Source organism: Giraffa tippelskirchi, chromosome 4 (assembly GCF_054371585.1).
Source record: "Giraffa tippelskirchi isolate mGirTip1 chromosome 4, T2T-mGirTip1v1.2.pri, whole genome shotgun sequence".
NCBI classification, from domain to species: Eukaryota; Metazoa; Chordata; class Mammalia; order Artiodactyla; family Giraffidae; genus Giraffa; species Giraffa tippelskirchi.
The window spans coordinates 74,423,160-74,445,383 of NC_137278.1; the positions used below are offsets into that span (position 1 = coordinate 74,423,160).

The 22,224-nt window shown below is 36.8% G+C and overlaps 1 protein-coding gene across 10 annotated transcripts in view; it reads left to right on the forward strand.

The window, feature by feature from the left end:
* Positions 1 to 22,224, forward strand: part of SRBD1 (S1 RNA binding domain 1) — a 242,199-nt gene that overhangs the window by 142,365 nt on the left and 77,610 nt on the right. For all 10 annotated transcript variants that reach the window (XR_014082526.1, XM_081592045.1, XM_081592042.1 and 7 more), the window contains one exon: positions 7,915 to 7,997. Coding sequence is in view for 9 of the 10 variants with exons in the window: in XM_081592045.1 (XP_081448171.1) it covers positions 7,915 to 7,997 (83 nt within the window). In the remaining variant the exon portion in view is untranslated. The remainder of the gene's footprint in view (positions 1 to 7,914; positions 7,998 to 22,224) is intronic.

Consider the following 22,224-nt stretch of genomic DNA (forward strand, 5'->3'; position numbering starts at 1 on the left):
AGATAAAATGTGGTCTGTCCATATGATGAAGTAATATTTCCAGTCATAAGGAATGAGGTAACAATCCATGCTATGACATAGATGAGCCTTGAAAACATGCTAAGCAAAAGAATCTGAGCACAAATGGTCATATATTGTATGATTTTATATATATATATATATATATATATATATATATGAAATGTCCAGAATAGGCAAATCTGCAGACACAGAGAGCTGGATGGTGGTTGCCAGGGACTGGGAAGAGGGGACAGTGAAGAGGGAGACTGCTTAATGTGTTCGGGGTTTCCTGTAGGGGTGATGAAAATATTTTGGAACTTGTAGAGGTGATGGTTTGCACAATATTGTAAGTGTACTAAATACCACTGAAAGTTACACCTTAAAATGGTTAACTTTATGTTATGTGAATTTCACATCAGTAAAAAAAGAAAAAAATGAATTAGACCTAGTCCACAAAGCTCAGTAACTCTCCTTCCACTTTTGCAGAAGACTGGAAAATTGTTCTCTCGAGAGGGTTAAATAGAAGGTTTCTGCGCCATAAGACATGGGTTATACACAAGAATGGGAATACCTACTTAAAAAAAAAAAGGATTAAATAATTATTAACTTGATGTTGTAGATACCTACAGTTCAGTTCAGTCCAGTCGCTCAGTCATGTCCGACTCTTTCAACCCCATGGACTGCAGCACACCAGGCCTCCTTGTCCATCACCAGCTCCCAGAGTTTACCCAAACTCATATCTGTTGAGTCGGTGATGCCATCCAACCATCTCATCCTCTGTCGTCCCCTTCTCCTCATGCCTTCAACCTTTCTCAGCATCAGGGTCTTTTCCAATGAGCCAGTTCTTTGCATGAGGTGGCCAAAGTATTGGAGTTTCAGCTTCAACATCAATCCTTCCAATGAACACCCAGGACTGATCTCCTTTAGGATGGATTGATTGGATCTCCTTGCAGTCCAAGGGACTCTCAAGAGTCTTCTCCAACACCACAGTTCAAAAGCATCGATTCTTTGGCGCTCAGCTTTCTTTACAGTCCAACTCTCATATCCATACACGACCACTGGAAAAACCATAGCCCTGACTAGATGGACATTTGTTGGAAAAGTAATGTCTCTGCTTTTTAATCTGCTGTCTAGGTTGGTCATAACTTTCCTTCCAAGGAGTAAGTGTCTTTTAATTTCATGGCTGCAATCACCATCTGCAGTGATTTTGGAGCCCCCCAAAATAAAATCAGCCACTGTTTCCACAGTTTCCCAATCTATTTGCCATGAAGTGATGGGACCGGATGCCATGATCTTAGTTTTCTGAATGTTGAGCTTTAAGATACCTTAGAGAGAACTAAATCCTCCATGCAGGAAATTAGGGGATTCTAACCAACACAAGAGAAATACATATAGAAGCTGAGATCAGAGATTTCACAGAGAAATGGCCAAATTACCTTGTAGTGAAGCCTACAACTGACAAACCTCACCTTTGAGCAAAGCACTTATAGTCAGATTTTTAGTACCCTGCCTCTGGTGGAAAGTCGTCGTTCACTTAACATGTAAGGAAAATTTATGCTGTTAAAGACAGATGCCAAAATATGAGGTAGAGGGTGGGGTATATGCACTACATGGAAGAAATGGAGACTATGTAGAAAGAAGAAAAATAAAGAAAAAGCTTGATATCCTTAGAGAAAAGATACCTCACTCATTTAAGGGTATATTTACATAAAATACTTTCACCCTTTTTAGGTATACCATCTATGAATTTTTAAAAGCTTATACTAGTCAGGTCACCACAAGTGCTGCAATCAAGATACAGATTACTTGTATTAGGTCAACAGATTTGTCAGCTCCTTATTGAAAAATGTAATTACTGATTAGAGGATCAAGATGTGCATTAAGAGCATTGCAATTACATTTTAATCAGCTTTTTTAGTGAAAAAATTCTAATTTGCAGTTCTTGAATGAAATAAGACAGCATGGGGATTAACCTGTCTTCTTCTGTTGCTGTCTGATGACAAGGAGAAGTACAAAAATGAAGTGAGTTTTGGACTTGAAAAATTTCCACTTTATAGTCTCAGGTAACAGAATAAAGAAAATTTTAAAGAGCACAGCTTAGTACAGTCTTTTAAGCAATACATTTATTTGCTCTGGAAGCTTTAAGATTTTAGATGTTTCATGGAACTAAAGACCAAAACCAATATAATTCCTTTTATCCTTTGTATATAAGACACCTTATAAAGGAGGGGAGAATGCTGCTTTCAGTGGTACTGCACATGGCTGTAGCTCTGGTTGCTTACCTTTTAGGATGGTAATCTTCACTCAGTCTGGGCTCCCTTACACAGGTTATGCACATTTTATTTTTCTTACATGCAGTTCACACATACCTACACACAGAGACAGTGGATGGATTCTCCTTCATGATATTTTCTTATTGGTTGTTGATGACATATGATGGAGTATCAGTTTTTGTGTGAGTGTCTTGAAACCAGCCAACTGATTGAATCTTATTAGTTCTGATATTTTTTTCAGTTGATTTAGTTGGGCTTTCTAAGAAGACAATCATCATCTGCAAGTAATCTAATTTCTGTCTTTTCAGTAATTGTGTCTTCTTTCTTTTCTTTTCCAATTGCGTTAACTAGAATTTGCTGAACAGTGGTGAATAGTAACAATGATACAGAGAAGTGCTGGCATCATATGTGGGGAAAAAGTAGGTAATATTTGCCATACATTTGGACATTCTGTATTTAAAAAATACGTAACAACTTCATTGAGATACAGGGGTTTTTTTTTTTATAAATTTATTTATTTTAGTTGGGGGCCAATTACTTTACAATATTGTAGTGGTTTTTGCCATACATTGACATGAATCAGCCATGGGTTTACATGTGTTCCCCATCCTGAACCCCCCTCCTACCTCCCTCCCCATCTCATCCCTCTGGGTCATCCCATTGCCCCAGCCCTGAGCATTTGTCTCATGCATCGAACCTGGAATGGTGTTCTGTTTCACATATGATAATATACATGTTTCAATGCTATTCTCTCAGAACGTCCCACCCTCACCTTCTCCCTCAGAGTCCATAAGACTGTTCTATGCATCTGTGTCTCTTATTCTGTCTCGCATATAGGGTTATCGTTACCATCTTTCAAATTCCATATATATGCATTAGTATACTGTATTGGTGTTTTTCTTTCTGGCTTACTTCACTCTGTATAATGGGCTCCAGTTTCATCCATCTCAATAGAACCAATTCAAATGTATTCTTTTTAATGGCTGAGTAATATTCCATTGTGTATATGTACCACAGCTTCCTTATCCATTCGTCTGCTGATGGACATCTAGGTTGCTTCCATATCCTGGCTATTGTAAACAGTGCTGTGATGAACATTGGGGTACACATGTCTCTTTCAATTCTGGTTTCCTCGGTGTGTATGCCCAGCAGTGGGATTGCTGGGTCATATGGCAGTTCTATTCCGAGTTTTTTAAGGAATCTCCACACTGTTCTCCATAGAGGCTGTACTAGTTTGCATTCCCACCAACAGTGTAAGAGGGTTCCCTTTTCTCCACACCCTCTCCAGCATTTATTGCTTGTAGACTTTTGGATAGCAGCCATTCTGACTGGTGTGAAATGGTACCTCATTGTGGTTTTGATTTGCATTTCTCTAATAATGAGTGATGTTGAGCATCTTTTCATGTGTTTGTTAGCCATCTGTATGTCTTCTTTGGAGAAATGTCTGTTTAGTTCTTTGGCCCATTTTTTGATTGGGTCATTTATTTTTCTGAATTGAGCTGCAGGAGTTGCTTGTATATTTTTGAGATTAATTGTTTGTCTGTTGCTTCGTTTGCTATTATAGTTTACATAGCACACTGCTGCTGCTGCTAAATCACTTCAGTCGTGTCCAACTCTGTGCGACCCCATAGACAGCAGCCCACCAGGCTCCCCCGTCCCTGGGATTCTCCAGGCAAGAACACTGGAGTGGGTTGCCATTTCCTTCTCCATACATAGCACACAATTCACCCTTTTAAAGTGTATGTCATCATTTTTTAGTATAGTCAGTTGTGTAACTATTGCCAGTATCTGATTTTAGAGCATTTTCATTGCCCCAAATAGAAACCTGATACCAATTAGCAATTTGTCCCCCCTCCTCTCTTTTTCCCAGTCTCTGGAAAACACTAACCTTCTTTCTGTCTGTATAGATTTGTCTGTTATGGATATGTCATAGAAATGGAGTCATTACAACGTGAGGTCTTTTGTGGCCCACTGGCTTCTTTCGCTTAGTATAGTGTTTTCAAAGTTTACCCATGCTGTAGCGTGTTATCAGTACCCCGTTCCTTTTTATTGCCAAATAATTTACCACCATACTGGTGTATACCATGTTTTTTTCATCCATTTATCAGTTGTTGAATATTTGGGTTGTTTTCACCTTTTCAACTACTATGAGTAATGCTGCTGTGAACATCCATGTACAAGATTTTATTTGGACAGACATTTTCATTTCTTTTGAGTATGTACCTAGAAGTAAAAACTCGGGGACATAGGGTGACTCTGTGTTCAACATGTTCCAGAAGTCTTTTTGCTCCTTTTACTGTACTTTCCACACCATTCCTCCTCTGCCTCTGTCACCATTTCCTCCTTTTCCTTTCTAACTCAGGATGTGAGTGTGCCGCAAGTTTGGGGCCATGACTCTTACTCTGTCTTCATTTTCTTAATCAGCAATCTACTAGACTCCTTTTGCCTGAACTACTTATCTGTCTCTTACTTTCAGAAATCTGTTGTTAGCCTGATCATTATTACTGTTTGTTGCATAACGTTTCTCTTGGTTATCCTGCCAGCAGAAAAACAGTTCCGTCTTCTCTTCAAAGCTTGAGCATACTACTTGTCAAATTCTACTTTAAACAGTATTCATCTGTCTTTCTCCTCCTGCCTCTGTCTCTTCCATATTTGGTTTTTATACTTTATAGAATGAACAGCATCTGAAAGTGAAATGCCAGTCCTAGAAATATTAGATCTTTGTCTAGGGTTGTTTATTGGGTACACTGTAATTCCAGAAGCCCTTGGGACTTATTGTAGAATTAATGTCATCAAGAAACCATCATTTTCAATCCATCGTTGCTAATATTTAGCAATATTTGGATGAAGAAATGATACACTGGCAGTGAACTGTTAGAAGGGAATCCAGTAGAAAATAGTTGAAAATCCTTTTATTTATCTCAGAAATGTTAAAATATGGGATCTACTCACACCAATTATACAAAATGCTGTAACCACTTTCTGAGTTTTAGGTTTTCATAATGTGGGTTTTCCTGAAGGTATAGATTTGAGAGGTTTATGTATTATTGATATACTTTTATTGAATTTCTAATATTGCCTTCCTATGCAGCATATTTTCTGATGCCTGTTACCTTAACTTGCTTTACTGTTGTGAGTTAATTGTTGTTTCTTTAATCTGAAAGTATTTTGGCAATGTACGTATATGTTTGAAAATCATTCTTATTGTATTATATATATAAAGGCTAGAATAAAGAAATAATACAATTATCCCTTGGTAGCCTTAGGAGATTGGTTTCAGGAAGCCCTCTCAGGTACCAAAACACAAGGATGCTCTTGTCCTTTATATAAAAGAGTGTAATATTTACATATAACCTATGCACATTCTCCAGTATACTTTAAAACACCTCTAGATTACTTGTAATACCTAATACAATGTAAATGTTATGTGAACAATTGTAAGTCCAAAGTAGATATTGCTGAATGTGGAAAATTCAAGTTTTACTTTTTGGAACTTTCTGAAATTTTTTTTCAAACATTTTTGATCCATAGCAAAATCTATTAATGTGAAACGTACAGATATGGAGGGCTGACTTTTTTGTTTTTAGAGGATACCAGGTATGTCTCTAGTGGCATATGTTTTGATGTGTAACTATAAATGTGGTTATTAGAAGAAACCACTTATACTTCCATGCTTGCACTAATTAACTTTATGTGAAATTTGATAAGAAAGGTGTATATGAAGGCTTTGGAATTCCCATCTCTTGTGGGAGACGGAGAAGGCAATGGCAACCCACTGCAGTACTCTTGCCTGGAAAATCCCATGGACGAAGGAGCCTGGTAGGCTGCAGTCCATGGGATTGCGAAGAGTCGGATACGACTGAGCGACTTCACTTTCACTTTTCACTTGCATGCATTGGAGAAGGAAATGGCAACCCACTCCAGTGTTCTTGCCTGGAGAATCCCAGGGATGGCGGAGCCTGGTAGGCTACCACTTATGGGGTCACACAGAGTTGGACACGACTGAAGCGACTTAGCAGCAGCAGCAGCTGTGGGAGAAATAGGCAGATTATAAGATACCAGCTTATTGCTCTCTAAGCTTGCTTTGCAAGTTGCCATTGTCACTATCTGTTAGCAATACTAGTAAAAGATGTGAAAAGACTTGAATGTCTGTGCAGTGAACTTGATGTTTACAGTGGATCTTATCTCTGATGAGAGTTGACACACATCAGGAGAATCTGATAGTCACTTATAAGAGGTGGCTTCTTTTACCAGTCCTTGAACAGTTTAACACAAAAACAGCCATGGAATTTCCTTTAATGACCTTAATATTTTCACTTAATGAATTTATATTTCATCCAACCTTCTATATGAGTAGGTGACATTGACTAACTTTCATGTGTTTAGAAAATGAATGCTCTTCATATGTAAACACTCAAAGCATCTGTGCTACTTGGGGGAAAAAAAAGAGTTGCCTTAATTATCCTTAAGATTCATATTGATGAAGAATTGATGCTTTTGAACCGTGGTGTTGGAGAAGACTCTTGAGAGTCCCTTGAACTGCAAAGAGATCAAACCAGTCCATCTTAAAAGAAATCAGTCTTGAATATTCATTGGAAGGACTGATGCTGAAGCTGAAATTCAGTACTTTGGCCACCTGATGCGAAGAGCTGACTCATTTGAAAAGACCCTGATGCTGGGAAAGATTGAAGGCAGGAGGAGAAGGAGACAACAGAGGATGAGATGGTTGGATGGCATCACCAACTTGATGGACATGAGTTTTAGCAAGCTCCAGGAGTTGGTGATGGACAGGGAAACCTGGCGTGCTGTAGTCCATGCAGTTGCAAAGAGTCAGACATGACTGAGCAACTGAACTGAACTGAAGATTCATATTAAACTTCTTTTTCCAACTATATTTGTCTTATAAGCTAAATTAGTTGTGAGATTTTGTTTAAAAAAAGGTGATAATAAATAATGACTAAATAAAAATCATGACACAAGTAAAGCAATATTTGAAGTTAACTCTCAAGTCTCTTAAAAATGCAATATGATAGTCAAGAAAGGGATGTAATTAGGACTGTGCATGTGTTAGGAGCAAACAGTTAGCATGCAGATCACTTCCCAGACTAATCTTGCAGTCATATTCAAGGCAATACAAGTATATTCACTAGCCAGCTAACTTGATCTCTGATTGCAGTAAGATATGATTCTATCATTTAGTCATCATTATCAAGATGTAGTCTTGATAAGCATATTTAATGCAAAGATGTGTATCATGTTTATAGTATTGCAGGGTTATTTAAAAGTAAAACAAATATCTACTTGTTCTTTAAATTGTGAAGTGTCCTTGCATACTGTATTTAACAAATGAACAGGTAATTGTGTAAATACAGCAACTGTTTTACTTGTTTTTCCAAATATATAACCCTTTAAATGCATTTGAGCTTAGGAATGCCTAGGAGTTCTGGTGACATAATCAATCCTGAAGTTTTGCATTCACTTTTTGTATGGGGGGGGACTTTGAAAATTGTTTAAACTGTTGGTCTTTTGTGGGGAAGAATAAAGAGGGATAACTGCTTGTATTATAAGAAACTAAAATAGTAATTATCTGGATACTGCTTTTCACATTAAGCCATACTTGTTTTCTGATTCTGTTTTTCAGTTTCCATAGCAAGGCGTGTACAAGATCCATTAGCTGAGCTAGTGAAAATCGAGCCAAAGCACATCGGAGTTGGAATGTATCAGGTAAAGCAATGTGGATCATTTAATTTATGAAATCCGTCAATAAAGAGAGCAGTACTCAAACCTTGGTATAGTAATTGTCAGTGGGAATAAGTTCCCATTTTCAACGGTTGTACAGTTTGTAGAACGATAGTTAGGTGTTATAAATTACTCAGGAAGGAGTGAGTTTTTTATTCTGGTGTTTATGATTTTGATCAAGACTTAGAATTAGCTATAATCAGTTTAGACACTATTAAAATGTTAGATGCAAGTCTGAAGAGCCTCTCCTTTTAATGTTTTTATAAAAGTGGAGGGGATGTGGATAAAGCAGAGTATGTTGGCTCTCCTGGTGAACCCATATGAACTATTGATCTTTATTGATCTTTCCGGAAGATACCTTTGGTACTTATTGTTTTGTTTTGTTTTTTCCTGTTTTTCATTCCTATTAGATTGTTGTAGGTTGTTTTGGTCATTTCCCAGTATGAGCTGAAAGCTTTCATTTTTGTTACTGTGTAATAGTAGCAATAATAGTAGTAATAGTGCTTATTGTTGTTGCTATTGTATTTTCAGTTCTTGAGGTTGTTTCCTTAGGCAATTGAGGGCAACACTAAATCTGGGTGAAATGAATCCATATTGGTTTAAGTGGCCTCCAGAAACCTCAAGTTGAATTATTTTCTCTCTGATGAAAGTTCTACTTAAGCCTGAAGGAGAATATTACCCTCTGTATAATTTTCATGAAATTTGAGGGATAGGTACTGTACTTTCTCTAAGGAAATACTATATTACGTCATAGGATCTGTGACGACTAGTAATGGAAGAGACCTTTGAGATAATCCAACCCTACCCTCCTCATTTGACAGGAAAAGAAGCCGTGTCCAAGGGTAGTTAGGATTTTTACCCAGGCTCACACTATCAAAGCCTGGACTAACCTGTCATATATGGGACTTAACTGGAGTTTTCCCATTTTATAGTAAGTTAAACCAAGAGGCATCCAAAGCTTTAACTGGACTTGTTCATTCAACAAGGATGGTTCCTAAAGGGACTGATCTAGTTACAGATAGATAAAATGCCTAGTATCTAAAGAGTATACCTATTATAGCAGTTTTATGATACAGGCATCATAGTTCAGAGAAGTTATATTAATTCAGGGTGAAGTTATGGAATACCTCAACAAGATGGTGGAACAAAGGAAAGGGAAAGTCAAACTTATATAACCCAGGAGGCTAATAACCTGTTGGCATCAGGTCTTTAGCAGGGACCTTTTCTCCAGATTTGGATTCAGAGTAGTGTTTAATGTGGGAAAACTTTGGAATTCATTCCAACAGCAATGAGAAGTAATAGAAGAGTTTTAAGCAGAGAAATGACATGATTTGATTTGTATTTTTGAATGTTGACTGACTATTCTAGGTGAAAGGTAATGGTGGCTGGGACAAAGTTAATGGCACTCAGTAGAAGTGGAAAGAAATAAAATGTATTTTGTAGGGACTACTTGGTGATGTGAGTAAAAATGAGTTGTGAAGAATTTGCTGCAAGGGTCATGAGGATGCCTGAGCAGATTTGGTGAGGATAAGATGAGTAATCCAGTTTTGGACATGTTAAATTTGAGGTGCCTATAAGAAATACAAGAAAAGATACCAGCTCAGAGTTGGATATACGAGTCTGAGATTTAGAGATATAGCCATGTTAACACTAGAGTACATACCCTTGAACAAACAATGACACTGAGAAAGTGATCAAGATAGTAGGCTGAGCTCACGCTATTCTTTAACTACATTACCACCACCGCTGGCATATCCACAACTCCAAATTCCATAAGAGGACAGAAAAAGTGTACATATATGTATGTACCTATATAAATACTCACTTATGTTAATCAACTGATAATAGTCTGGGAAAACAAGAAAGGGTCCCACCAGTGAGTAGAAATTATAAGAATTCTTGAAAGATATTAAGCCTGATGAGTCACATCCACAGAAAAATAAAGCATGGTGGAGCCACACCCCCAAAATATATAGACCAGTGAAGTGAAGTCGCTCAGTCGTGTCCGACTCTTTGCGACAACATGGACTGTAGCCTACCAGGCTCCTCCATCCATAGGATTTTCCAGGCAAGAGTACTGGAGTGGGTAGACCAGTAGTGTTCGCTAACCAGTCATATTTAAGGAGTGGGGAGGAGGTCTTCAGGATTAGGTAAGGAGGTACATATAGAATGGCTAGGCCTGTGGTGACCCCTCTCCCTCACTTTTCTGTGAATCCCAGTTAAAGCACTGAGTATAATACAGAGGCCAGAGAGGCTTGGTGATCCCTCAGGTAGCCTTTGTCAGGAAGCTCAAGGAGTTTCTTCCTGGGAAGACAAACTCCTGACATGTACATGACACCTGGCGTCATATCCCACATTTTTTACTTGAGGCTCATGGTAGTGAACAGAACCATTATACACAGACAGACACAGAGAGTCTCTGAAATGACCTTGCTGCCAAGAGCCACTAAACGTTTGAGGAAAACCTGTGATAGAAAAACGAGGCTCCAACCTTAAGAAAAAAACAATACTCAAAGAAACAATGAACAGGCAACAGACTGAAATAAGTCAGATTAACATTCACGGTAACATAGGAAAGGTTATTGCATTTCTAAAACAAACATGAAATAGAATGAAATTAAACCGATCTAAGAATTTTAAAATCTAATTGTTAAGATTTAAAAAAAGAAAAAGCAACACATAGGTGAAATAGAGTGGACACAGCTAGAAGCAAATTAATGAAGTGGAACATTGAGTTAGATTCTTTAGGATGTAGTCTTAAACTTAAAAAGGTAGGAAGCATGAACAAAAGGTCATACAATGTACTTAACAGTTCACAGTTCAGTTGCTCAGTCGTGTCCAACTCTCTGCGACCCCATGAACTGCAGCATGCCAGGCCTCTCTGTCCATCACCAACTCCCAGAGTCTACCCAAACCCATGTCCATCGAGTCGGTGATGCCATCCAACCATCTCATTCTCTGTCATCCCCTTCTCCTCCCGCCCCCAATCCTACCCAGCATTAGGGTCTTTTCCAATGAGTCAACCCTTTGCATGAAGTGCCCAAAGTATTGGAGTTTCAGCTTCAACATCAGACCTTCCAATGAACACCCAGGATTGATCTCTTTTAGGATGGATTGATTGGATCTCCTTGCAGTCCAAGGGACTATCAAGAGTCTTCTCCAACACGACAGTTCAAAAGCATCAATTCTTCGGCACTCAGCTTTCTTCACCGTCCAACTCTCACATCCATACATGACCACTGGAAAAACCATAGCCTTGACTAGACGGACTTTTGTTGGCAAAGTAATGTCTCTGCTTTTAAACATGCTATCTAGGTTGGCCATAACCTTCCTTCCAAGGAGTAAGCGTCTTTTAATTTCATGGCTGCAATCACCATCAGCAGTGATTTTGGAGCCCAAAAAAATAAAGTCTGACACTGTTTCCACTGTTTCCCCATCTATTTCCCATGAAGTGATGGGACCAGAAGCCATGATCTTAGTTTTCTGAACGTTGAGCTTTAAGCCAACTTTTTCACTCTCCTCTTTCACCTTCATCAAGAGGCTCTTTAGTTCTTCTTCACTTTCTGCCATAAGGGTGGTGTCATTGCATATCTGAGGTTATTGATGTTTCTCCCGGCAATCTTGATTCCAGCTTGTGTTTCTTCCAGCCCAGCGTTTCTCATGATGTACTCTGCATAGAAGTTAAATAAGCAGAGTGACAATATACAGCCTTGACGTACTCCTTTTCCTATTTGGAACCAGTCTGTTGTTCCATGTCCAGTTCTAACTGTTGCTTCCTGACCTGCATACAGATTTCTCAAGAGACAGGTCAGATGGTCTGGTATTCCCATCTCTTTCAGAATTTTCCACAGTTTATTGTTATCCACACAGTCAAAGGGTTTGGCATAGTCAATAAAGCAGAAATAGATGTTTTTCTGGAACTCTCTTGCTTTTTCGATGATCCAGCGGATATTAGCAATTTGATCTCTGGTTCCTCTGCCTTTTCTAAAACCAGCTTGAACATCTGAAAGTTCACGGTTCACGTATTGCTGAAGCCTGGCTTGGAGAATTTTGAGCATTACTTTACTAGCCTGTGAGATGAGTGCAATTGTGCGGTAGTTTGAGCATTCTTTGGCATTGCCTTTCTTTGGGATTGGAACGAAGACTGACCTCTTCCAGTCCTGTGGCCACTGCTGAGTTTTCCAGATTTGCTGGCATATCGAGTGTAGCACTTTCATAGCATCACCTTTGAGGATTTGAAATAGCTCAACTGGAATTCCATCACCTCCACTAGCTTTGTTCGTAGTGATGCTTTCTAAGGCCCACTTGACTTCACATTCCAGGATGTCTGGCTCTAGGTGAGTGATCACACCATCGTGATTATCTGGGTCGTGAAGATCTTTTTTGTACAGTTCTTCTGTGTATTCTTGCCACCTCTTCTTAATATCTTCTGCTTCTGTTAGGTCCATACCATTTCTGTCCTTTATCGAGCCCATCTTTGCATGAAATGTTCCTTTGGTATCTCTAATTTTCTTGAAGAGATCTCTAGTCTTTCCCAATCTGTTGTTTTCCTCTATTTCTTTGCACTGATCCCTGAGGAAGGCTTTCTTATCTCTCCTTGCTGTTCTTTGGTACTGTGCATTCATATGGCAATATCTTTCCTTTTCTCCTTTGCTTTTCGCTTCTCTTCTCTTCCAAGCTATCTGTAAGGCCTCCTCAGACAGCCATTTTGCTTTTTTGCATTTCTTTTCCATGGGGATTTTCTTGATCCCTGTCTCCTGTACAATGTCACGAACCTCTGTCCATAGTTCATCAGGCACTCTGTCTATCAGGTCTAGACCCTTAAATCTATTTGTCACTTCCACTGTATACTCATAAGGGATTTGATCTAGGTCATACCTGAATGGTCTAGTGGTTTTCCCTACTTTCTTCAATTTAAGTCTGAATTTGGCAATAAGCAGTTCATGATCCGAGCCACAGTCTGCTCCCGGTCTTGTTTTTGCTGACTGTATAGAGCTTCTCCATCTTTGGCTGCAAAGAATATAATCAATCTGATTTCGGTGTTGACCATCTGGTGATGTCCACGTGTAGAGTCTTCTCTTGTGTTGTTGGAATAGGGTGTTTGCTGTTACCAGTGTGTTCTCGTGGCAAAACTCTATTAGCCTTTGCTCTACAATGTAGAGTGCCTTCTAAAGCTTCGGTGCTTAATTGCTTCAGTCATGTCTGACTCTCTGCTACCCTGTGGGACCATGGCCGGCCAGGCTCCCCTGTCCATGGAATTCTCCAGGCAAGAATACTGGAGTGGTTTGCCATTTCCTTCTCCATCTAAAGCTTCTACATTCATCTAATAGAGCTTCAAATAAGCGAGAGTGGAGGGGAGTTATAATCCCAGAAATAATAGAATGAAATTTCTCCAAACTGAAGACAGACAAGTCTTCTGAAAAGGCCTACTGAATACTGAATAAAAGAGTGACAAATGACCTACACTCAGATGCCTTCCTGTGAAATTTCAGAATGCTAGTAATAATGAGGAACTGACTTAAGACCTTCCCGAGAGCAAACACAGTTTACCTACAAAGGAAAAAATCAGGTAAATATTAGCCCTATTATTGGTAAAAACAAGTAATAAAAGATAGAAATGCAGTAGTTTTGAAGTTGCGAAAAAATTTATGTTGAACCTGTATTTCTGTATTCAGGCAAACCAGCAATTCAGTGTGAGAGGAAAATAAAAACAGTTTTGGATCTGTAATGATTCAGCTTCTCTGATTGTTACAGACCTTCTTTGAAAGAATTATTTATTCTAGTACTCCTGCCTAGTGTGGGAGGGTGGGTGTGGGATTGGAGGTCCAAAAAGTGGAGGTCATGTCTTGAGGAAGCAGTATCAAAGTAAGGAAACAGCAGAGAGCTTTACAATACACATATGTCCAGTAAAGTGTATTTGTATTGTTTAGTCATAGTTTTTTAACTATAATGTTCATCTTTAAATGTTAGTCAGGAACAGATCAACTAAACATGGGAGAGTAGAAGAAAAAGAAGAAGTAGAATATTAGGACTCTTTTTCAGGAAAAAGACTCAAATATAGATTAACTCTTTAATTTTTTAGAAAAACATAATCTGAAATATATGAATAATAACCACAAATAGGACACTTAATACAAATCATGAGAGTGAAAAAATAAAGTCTAACAGTTCAACGAAAGGTAGAGGAAAGAAAATAAGAAAGTATAGTAAATAAATAAAATATATGATGACAGAAATAAGTGTACTAATAGGTAAAAGTGAAAGCATTAAATTTCCCTGTGAATAGAATCTCAGACTTTTACAAATAAAATATAGCACCAAGATGTGTGTGTCTGACTCTTGCGACCCTATGGACTGTAGCCCATCAGACTATGGGATTTCCCAGGCAAGAATACTGGAGTGGGTTGCCATTTCCTTCTCCAGGGGATCGTCCCAACCCAGAAATCAAACCTGGTCTCTTACATTGCAAGCAATCTCCTTCATTACAGGCAGATTGTTTACCATATGAGCCACCAGGGAAGCCTATATGTGCAAGAGGTACTTCTAAAGAAAAAAGCAACCTTAATATTTCAAATTTGGAGAAAAATATTCCACACAAATGAAAAGTCAGCAACATCAACATGAGATGAAATAGAATTTAAGGCAAAATGCATTTAAGATCAAAGGTCAAGGTCAAAAGTGGTTGTTTAATATTAATTGTGAAACAATATCCCAAGAGAGTGTAATTGCTCTGAGCATTATAGAATGCTAACAGCATAGCTTCAAAAAAATATGCAGTGTTAAACACTTCTGAAAATTAGAGCAAGAGACAAGTTCACTTTTTTGGTTGGGGCTTTAACAGACCACAGTATAGTGACACATACATTTTAAAAACAACTTTATTGAGATATAATCATATACCATACATAAATTCATCCACTTAAAGTGTACACGTCAAAGATACTTCGTATATTCACAGGGTTGTGAAACTGTTACCACTGTGTAATTTTTGAACATTTTCATCACCCCGAAAGAAACCATTCACAGTCACTCTCCTGCACCCACTCCTTCCCCAGCCCTAGGCCACTACTAATTTATTTTCTGTTTCTATTGGCTTGTCTATTCTGGATATGTCATACAAACGTACTTATACACTGTGTGGTCTTTTGTGACTGGCTTCTTTCCTTTCACATAATATTTTCAAGATTCATCCATGCTATAGCATGTATCAGAACTTCATTCCTTTTTATGGGTGATAGTACCTCATTGTATATATGTATATATGCCGCATTTTGTTTATCCATTTATCAGGTCATGGAAATTTGGGTTAATCCGCTTTGGGGCTCTTATGAATAATGCTGTTATGAACACTTGTGTACAAATTTCTATTTTTATTTTACTTCTAAACAGGTATTGGTTAGCAGGCAGCATGAAATTACTGTTAGATATTCAGTTCTTAGGTGAGATAGCCTTGTTTAGTGGATCCATCCAAAGCTAGTCTATTGGCTTTGTATCTAGAGAGGTATGAACTTATAGTAAAACTGTGTACAAATTTTTTAAGATGTGTATTTTCATTTCTCTTGAATATATACCTAGAGTGGATTTGCTGTGTTATAGTTTAAAGCCAAATGATGGAGTAGGGAAATTATTGGCCACAAATGTATATGTACATATGATAAATACATATTTTATTGTTAGAATTTGGTGTTTTCTTGTAATTTGTATACATTTATTTATTGGTTCCTATAAAACATTGACAAAATTTTATGAAGTCTTTACATACCATTTATATGGATGAAATATATATAAATTTTCTCTATCAGAAAAACCCAAATTAGACAAAGGGATATTTATTTCAACCTAATAATTGAGTAAAGTTGTAATAAAGTGATAAATTTCTGTGAAAATAAAAAAGATACAGTAAAATGAACATTCATAAACACTGCAGGTGTTATATAAATTGTTATTTCTAGTAAATAGTTAATACCTATCACAATGCATTTTAAAAATAGGCATTGCTTTGACCTGGTAGTTCTTTCTTTTGGAGTCTCTTCTAATGCAATAATAAGAACTGTTTCTAAGATTCACATACAAGTTTGCCATTACAATGAAAGTTGGAAGCAACTACAATAGGAAAATAGTTAAATGAGTTATGGTACACCTACCAGTTGAAATATTATACAACCATTAAAAATTCGAGCTTTCCAGGCAGACTTAATGCCATGAGAAATTGCTTTTAACATATCTTTAAATTGCAAAAAAGTTGTTGATACAGAGTAAAACCAATTTGTGTTTTAGAATTAGAGATGTGCATTTACACTGAAGGAAAAAAGTAACTGGCTGTTCACTGATATTTATATCTTTGTTGGTGTGATTAGGGATTTCTCTCTCTTTTTTTTTTTTTACCTTTTTTCAAACTTTCTATAGTGATTACATATTAGGAAAAATGTGTTGTAAAATAAATATTTCCATTTCGCACTCAATGGGCCACTTAATTTTAAGCCTTGATACAATAGATTTCCAGAATGGGATTGGATTTCTTTTTAGCTGGGACCTATGAGTGCTTTTAGTGTAAATTTAATGCTTATATTTATTCTGATTTAAATTATGAGTAGCTGGACAAACATTGTCGATTTTAAAAATGAAAGCTATTCAAAGAAAGAATGTTAAATAGTTATATGAAATAATAGAAGCTGTAATATTATTATTTCAATAGAAACTAAAATACTTTTGGTTTAATAACAGCTAAAATGCTCAAGGCAGCACTCCAATCCTTGTCTTAGAAAATGGGGAGAGCTGATTTCAAAAACACATGCCTGTCATTATTTCTGGAGAGAGAGGCAGCCAGTGTGGTCGAATGACAACATATCCCTAACTGACCCCTAAAGACTTTGCTGGAAAGTGGCTTGGTGTTACTCCCAAGAAAACACTCCAGGGTGAGAGCAGGATGATGCTGGGTTGGCTCTGTTTTTCTGTGGGACGTGGGGGATGATGGTTTAGTTTGGCCTTGTCGTATCAAGAGAGCAGACCTTGAATATGTTGGATTTACTTTCTATTTATTTCTTCCTTGGATCGTGTTTTAGATACTTTCATGCTCATTAACACCTGCATTTGTTCATGAGCACTCACAGTAAAGTAGGAAAGACAGGGCAGCCCCCTTTCCTCCTTTGTGCCCTTCTGTTAGAGCATTTGACGTTATTAGAGAGTGAAATAGTTTTCCAAAATGAGTTTCTGAAATCCTTAGTGGATTTTCTGTATCCAGGCCATCTTTATTCCTCATTATTATGTATAATGAGGAGTCATTGTAAAAGGAAAATCATCTTCCCAGCTGAAATTTTTCATGGTTAAACCTCAAAGGTGGGAATTTATACTTTACTGCCCCACCCCTTCTGTAGGATCAGTTACGGAGAGAAACAAAACAAGACCCCAAAAAACCCACTCTTCAGTGGTGGCATTACTCTGTTAAAAAATTATTTTATAGTTAATATTGTAAGGATTATGAAATGTTTTACTGTAGGTATGTAAAAGGTAATAAGGATTCTCACCTGTCCTGTATTATTTGTCCAAATCATTTTAAACATTTTAATCCATTAATGATGTGTTACTTTAACATGGTAGATAGAAAAAAGTCTGTCCCATGCATATCCACTTAGATGACTTTACCTGGATTTTTGCCTTCTATACAATATTAAATTAATATTTTGAAATCAATAAAACACAAAGGTGAAAGAAACATAAGAGGAAATTGTTCTAGAAATTAGGCATTATTCACATAAATGAGTTCCTTGCCAAATGTTTTCACAATCCTGTCCCTCAACTTTAGATCCCAGGATACTAGCTCTGCTTGAATCTCTGATTTACCAAGTATTTATGCATGAAATTCAAATTTAGTCTTGCAATTCAGGTATTTCATTTCCTTTTTACCATAACAGAGCTGTTTCTATAATTGAACAAAGACAAGTAATTAATTGACCTTCTCTGGGAGTATCAATTCATATATTAGAATTTTCTAGTTATTCATAAATTTAAAGTTTTAAAATGTCTTTTCTGGGTGCGTTTTTTTCACTTCTGGAAGAATTATCCTTCCTATGTTGAAATACTAACTATAGTTTTCTTAGATTCTTAGAAATCACTGCCAATGTAATAAGCCAGGTACATATACACACAGCCTAGTAAAACACCATTACTTATCTTTAAAAGAAATGTGAGGTGTTAGTGTGATTTGAGAAACCTGTTACAAAGAGTGCCTTGAATTATTAACAATGAAATATCTAATTTCCTTTATCTTTTGTTTACTTAACATTTTGTCTGTCATTGACCTCGGACAGTGAAACTAGATCAATTTCGGTTTCTACTTAAGTTCACCTTCTGGTTTCATATATTAGCACAAAAATCACTGTTAGGATTTCTAAAACTTTAAAGTATTTTCACAGTGTTTAAAACTAGGTTTATCATGAATGACTGAAAAAAAATTACACATGAAACACTAAAGGTACTACCACAAAGAAAAAGATTTTTAAGTTCTACTGTATTAGAACATAAAGTATCTCTGAATCAGAAAATTATACGTAGAAAGTCACAGACAGGGACATGGTATTTGCATCACTTAAAATCTATAAAGAGCCCATAATTTATAAAGATCTCCTACAATTAACAGAAAAAAAGTTGAACAGTTCAACAGAAAAATAGGCAAGGGACATAAACAGGTAATTGACTCAAGCAGAGACACACACGTAAAATAAAGATAGGAAAAAAATTATCACTCTAGTAGTTAGGGAAATGTAAACTACTAGTCAACATGATTTTCAATGGGAAACCTTTCAGGTTTTCAAAAATTCATCTGACAGTTTGAATGTTTTCAACAATGTGGAGCATTGGGAATCCTGCGCTTTATTCATAGAAGTATAAACGGATAACAACCTCTTTGGAGAGCAGCTGGAAGCTAGTAAAGTGAGAGATGGGGCTTCTCTTCAGCTTAACAGTTTTGTTGCTAGATATTCATAGCCTTGAAAAATTATCTTAAATGTGCACAAGAAGACATTTACAAGAAATTCACTGAAGCACTATTTATAGTACTAAAAAATTTGGAAACAGTATGTCCTTCTTCAGAAAAACAGGAAAATAAACTGTAGTATACTCAGATGGTAGAATATTATATAGGAGCAAAGATGACCCAGTTAGAGCTACCCACGTTAATTTGGATAAACCTCATAAAATACATTAAGAGAGAAGACAGTTGCAGAATATGTCTAGTAGTTTATGATCAATATAAAAATTTATAATATGAAAAACAATACTACGTACTGTTTATGAATACCGATATATACAGTAAGAATATTGAAATAAGCACTGGAATCCCAGGTAGTAGTTACCTTGAGCGGGGCATGAGATGGGAGGGGACTGAGAACTGGGAGGGGTACAACAGGAGTTTCTACTCTGTTTATATTGTGTTTCTTAAAGTTGTTTGTTGGGCTCATGGTGTTCCTTATAATATACTCTACAACCTTTTGTTAAATAAGTCAAATTTTATAAAAAGATGCAGGAAAGCTGGGTCAAATGATAAAGGTGTTTTATCTCAGCAACTTTGGCTTTCAGTTGGTTTTAATTTCTGCCTTATACATTTGTGTGTATGTGTGTGTGTGTGTATTTTACAGTGAGGATTTATATAATCAGAAAAATAAAGCTGTTTTCATTTCCCAGTGAAAATGAAAAAATACTTTTCCTATTAGGCTACATTTCTCTTCGTACTATTCTTTCAACTTTTTATCTTCAAGACTCTTGATTTTGCACCAAATCAAATACTCTTTTAATGTAGAGTTTTAACACTATTTTTTTTTTCACTTCACAAATACTGGATTCTTCTCTGAATTTTAAGAATTAAATATTGTTTTGTTCCATTATTTGAAATGATCATTTGAGACATGGCCTAGGACAAACCTGTAGACTGTTATAATTTCTAGTGTTTATTTACAGGGCAGAGTTGGGTAGAACAGATGTTTAAGGAGTTATAGTATAATGTGTTGTAATAATGTTACATAATATGACTAGCATTCATCCTGTACTATTTTCTTTTCACCACTACCCCTCTCAACCAACACGCTCCTAAATTACCTAAATTAGAAACCTTAAGATTAGGCAGGGGAGCTTTTAAAAATCCCAGCCTTTAGGCCATGTCCCTAGAGATTTTAGTTTAATTGGTCTGGGGTGAGCCCTAGACATCAACAAACTTTTTAAAATTCCACAGGTGATTCTAATGTACAGGCCAGATTGAGAACTATTGGTTCTTAAAGTATAGCCCCTGGATCAGCAGTATCAATATCATCTAAGAACTTGTTAGAAATGCATATCCTTGTAACCTCCTCCCAGACATACAGGATCACAAAATCAATGGGTAGGGCACTGGAATTTGTGTTTTAATGGTTAAAGCTTGAGAACCACTGATCTCTAATGCTTCTCAAGCTTGAATGTACAGTTTAAAAAAAAAAAACCTTCATGAGATCTCATTAAAATGCAGATTCTGATTCAGTTGGCCTAAGGTGGAGCATGAGAGTCTGCATTTCTACAAATCTCCCAGGTGCTATCAGTGCTGTTTGTCTGAGAATTACAATTTGAGTAGCAAGAGGCCCTACTAAAAGCCTCTTGGGCCCTAAACCTGATTGGTTGAATCAGAATCTGACTTTAACAAGATTTCCAGGTGTTTTTAATGCACGTTACAGTATTTGTAATGTGGAAGGAAGATCAGAACATGCCAGTATCTAAGGGAGATGAGCATTTGAGAAGCAAAAATTCATACTGTAAAACACTGAAAAGAATAAAGGTAGATTAAGAGTTGGAAATGTGTGTTTCACGTTTTGTTTTTTAAAAATGTTGATGGTGACCATAACAAGAATAATTTCACTGGAGTGGTGGAGGCAGAAATCAGAAGTAGACAAGACTGAATGAAAGGTGAGCACTTAGAAACAGGTGTATACGGTTCTTTAAAGAAGAGAGTTTTCAAAGGAGGTCGAAATTTAAATGTGTTTAAATGTTATAGGAAGAAGGTAGAAGTAGAGAAGTTGAACATGTCAGAGAGAAAGGAAGCTCAGTGCCTGAGATGACACCCACAGCTTAAACTAAGAAATAGACTAAGAAAGGAAATGGACAGGAGTTCAGAAGAGAGAACCTCCTGGAATGGCGGGTGGCTGGGAAGAAGTGAAGAGAGCAGAACAGGGAGAGCTTGCCCCCCTGCCTGGAGAGTTTTATTTTCTCTGTGAAGTAGGAGCCTCCTGTTTTATACCCCTCACCCTTGCCCCAAAAAAGAACTTAAAGTTTTAAGATTTCTGAAATCACAGTATTCTTTTGTTTACCATCTCTCCTATAGTGGAATATAAACTCTCAAGGTGTTTCCACCTCTATCCACAGCTCCCAGGACCTAGTTCACAGTAGATATTCAATAAGTTTTTGCTGAATGGATGAACAAATGGTAGATTATCAGTATAGTTGCTCATTTATTATATTTTTTAACTCTGTTGTGACATGGCTTGAATTTTTATAGCCTCTCACTTAAAATTTTTGTGTGGTAAACCAAAAATGCTGGTTACAAGTATTTTAATGAATCTCTTTTTCGGAAAAGTGTTTGAGAATTTAGGAGCAGACAGCATTAGAATAGCCATGTGGTTAAAGTGAGAATGACTGTGGAAAGTAAAGGATTGCTGAGAATGAAAGAACCAGAGTTTCTTTATAGCGTGTATCTCTTCATCCCTTTCTCCCCCTCAACAACACACATCATCCTTTTTTCTATGAAAATAGTACTTAGATTAGAGGGCATACTTACATAGGAATGTTCTTTGTGGTTAAATTAGTACAACAGTATTTCTGAGGATCTTTGATTAATACAGTATAATATCTTTATGAAAAAACTTTGTTGCCGTGAAATTCATTGGAATAGACTTTTTCTTTTAAAGTGAAATCATCTATTAAAATGTAAGCTTATGGAATTGTTTAAAATTTCATCTTTATTTTCCACAGAGGTCTAAGGAAGTTTTTAGTATACTGGTTAGATCTGACATTGGTTACATGTGGATGGATAGTCTATAGACAAAAAATAGTGGGATATGAGTGTTGCAAAAAAATGTTTACTTCTGGCATTCATGTAGATATTACTATCTATTTTGCTGAATATTTGAATATAATTATGTATAGATAATTGTTTGGCATACTAAAAAGAGAACCCAAGATGTAATTCTTTTTCAGT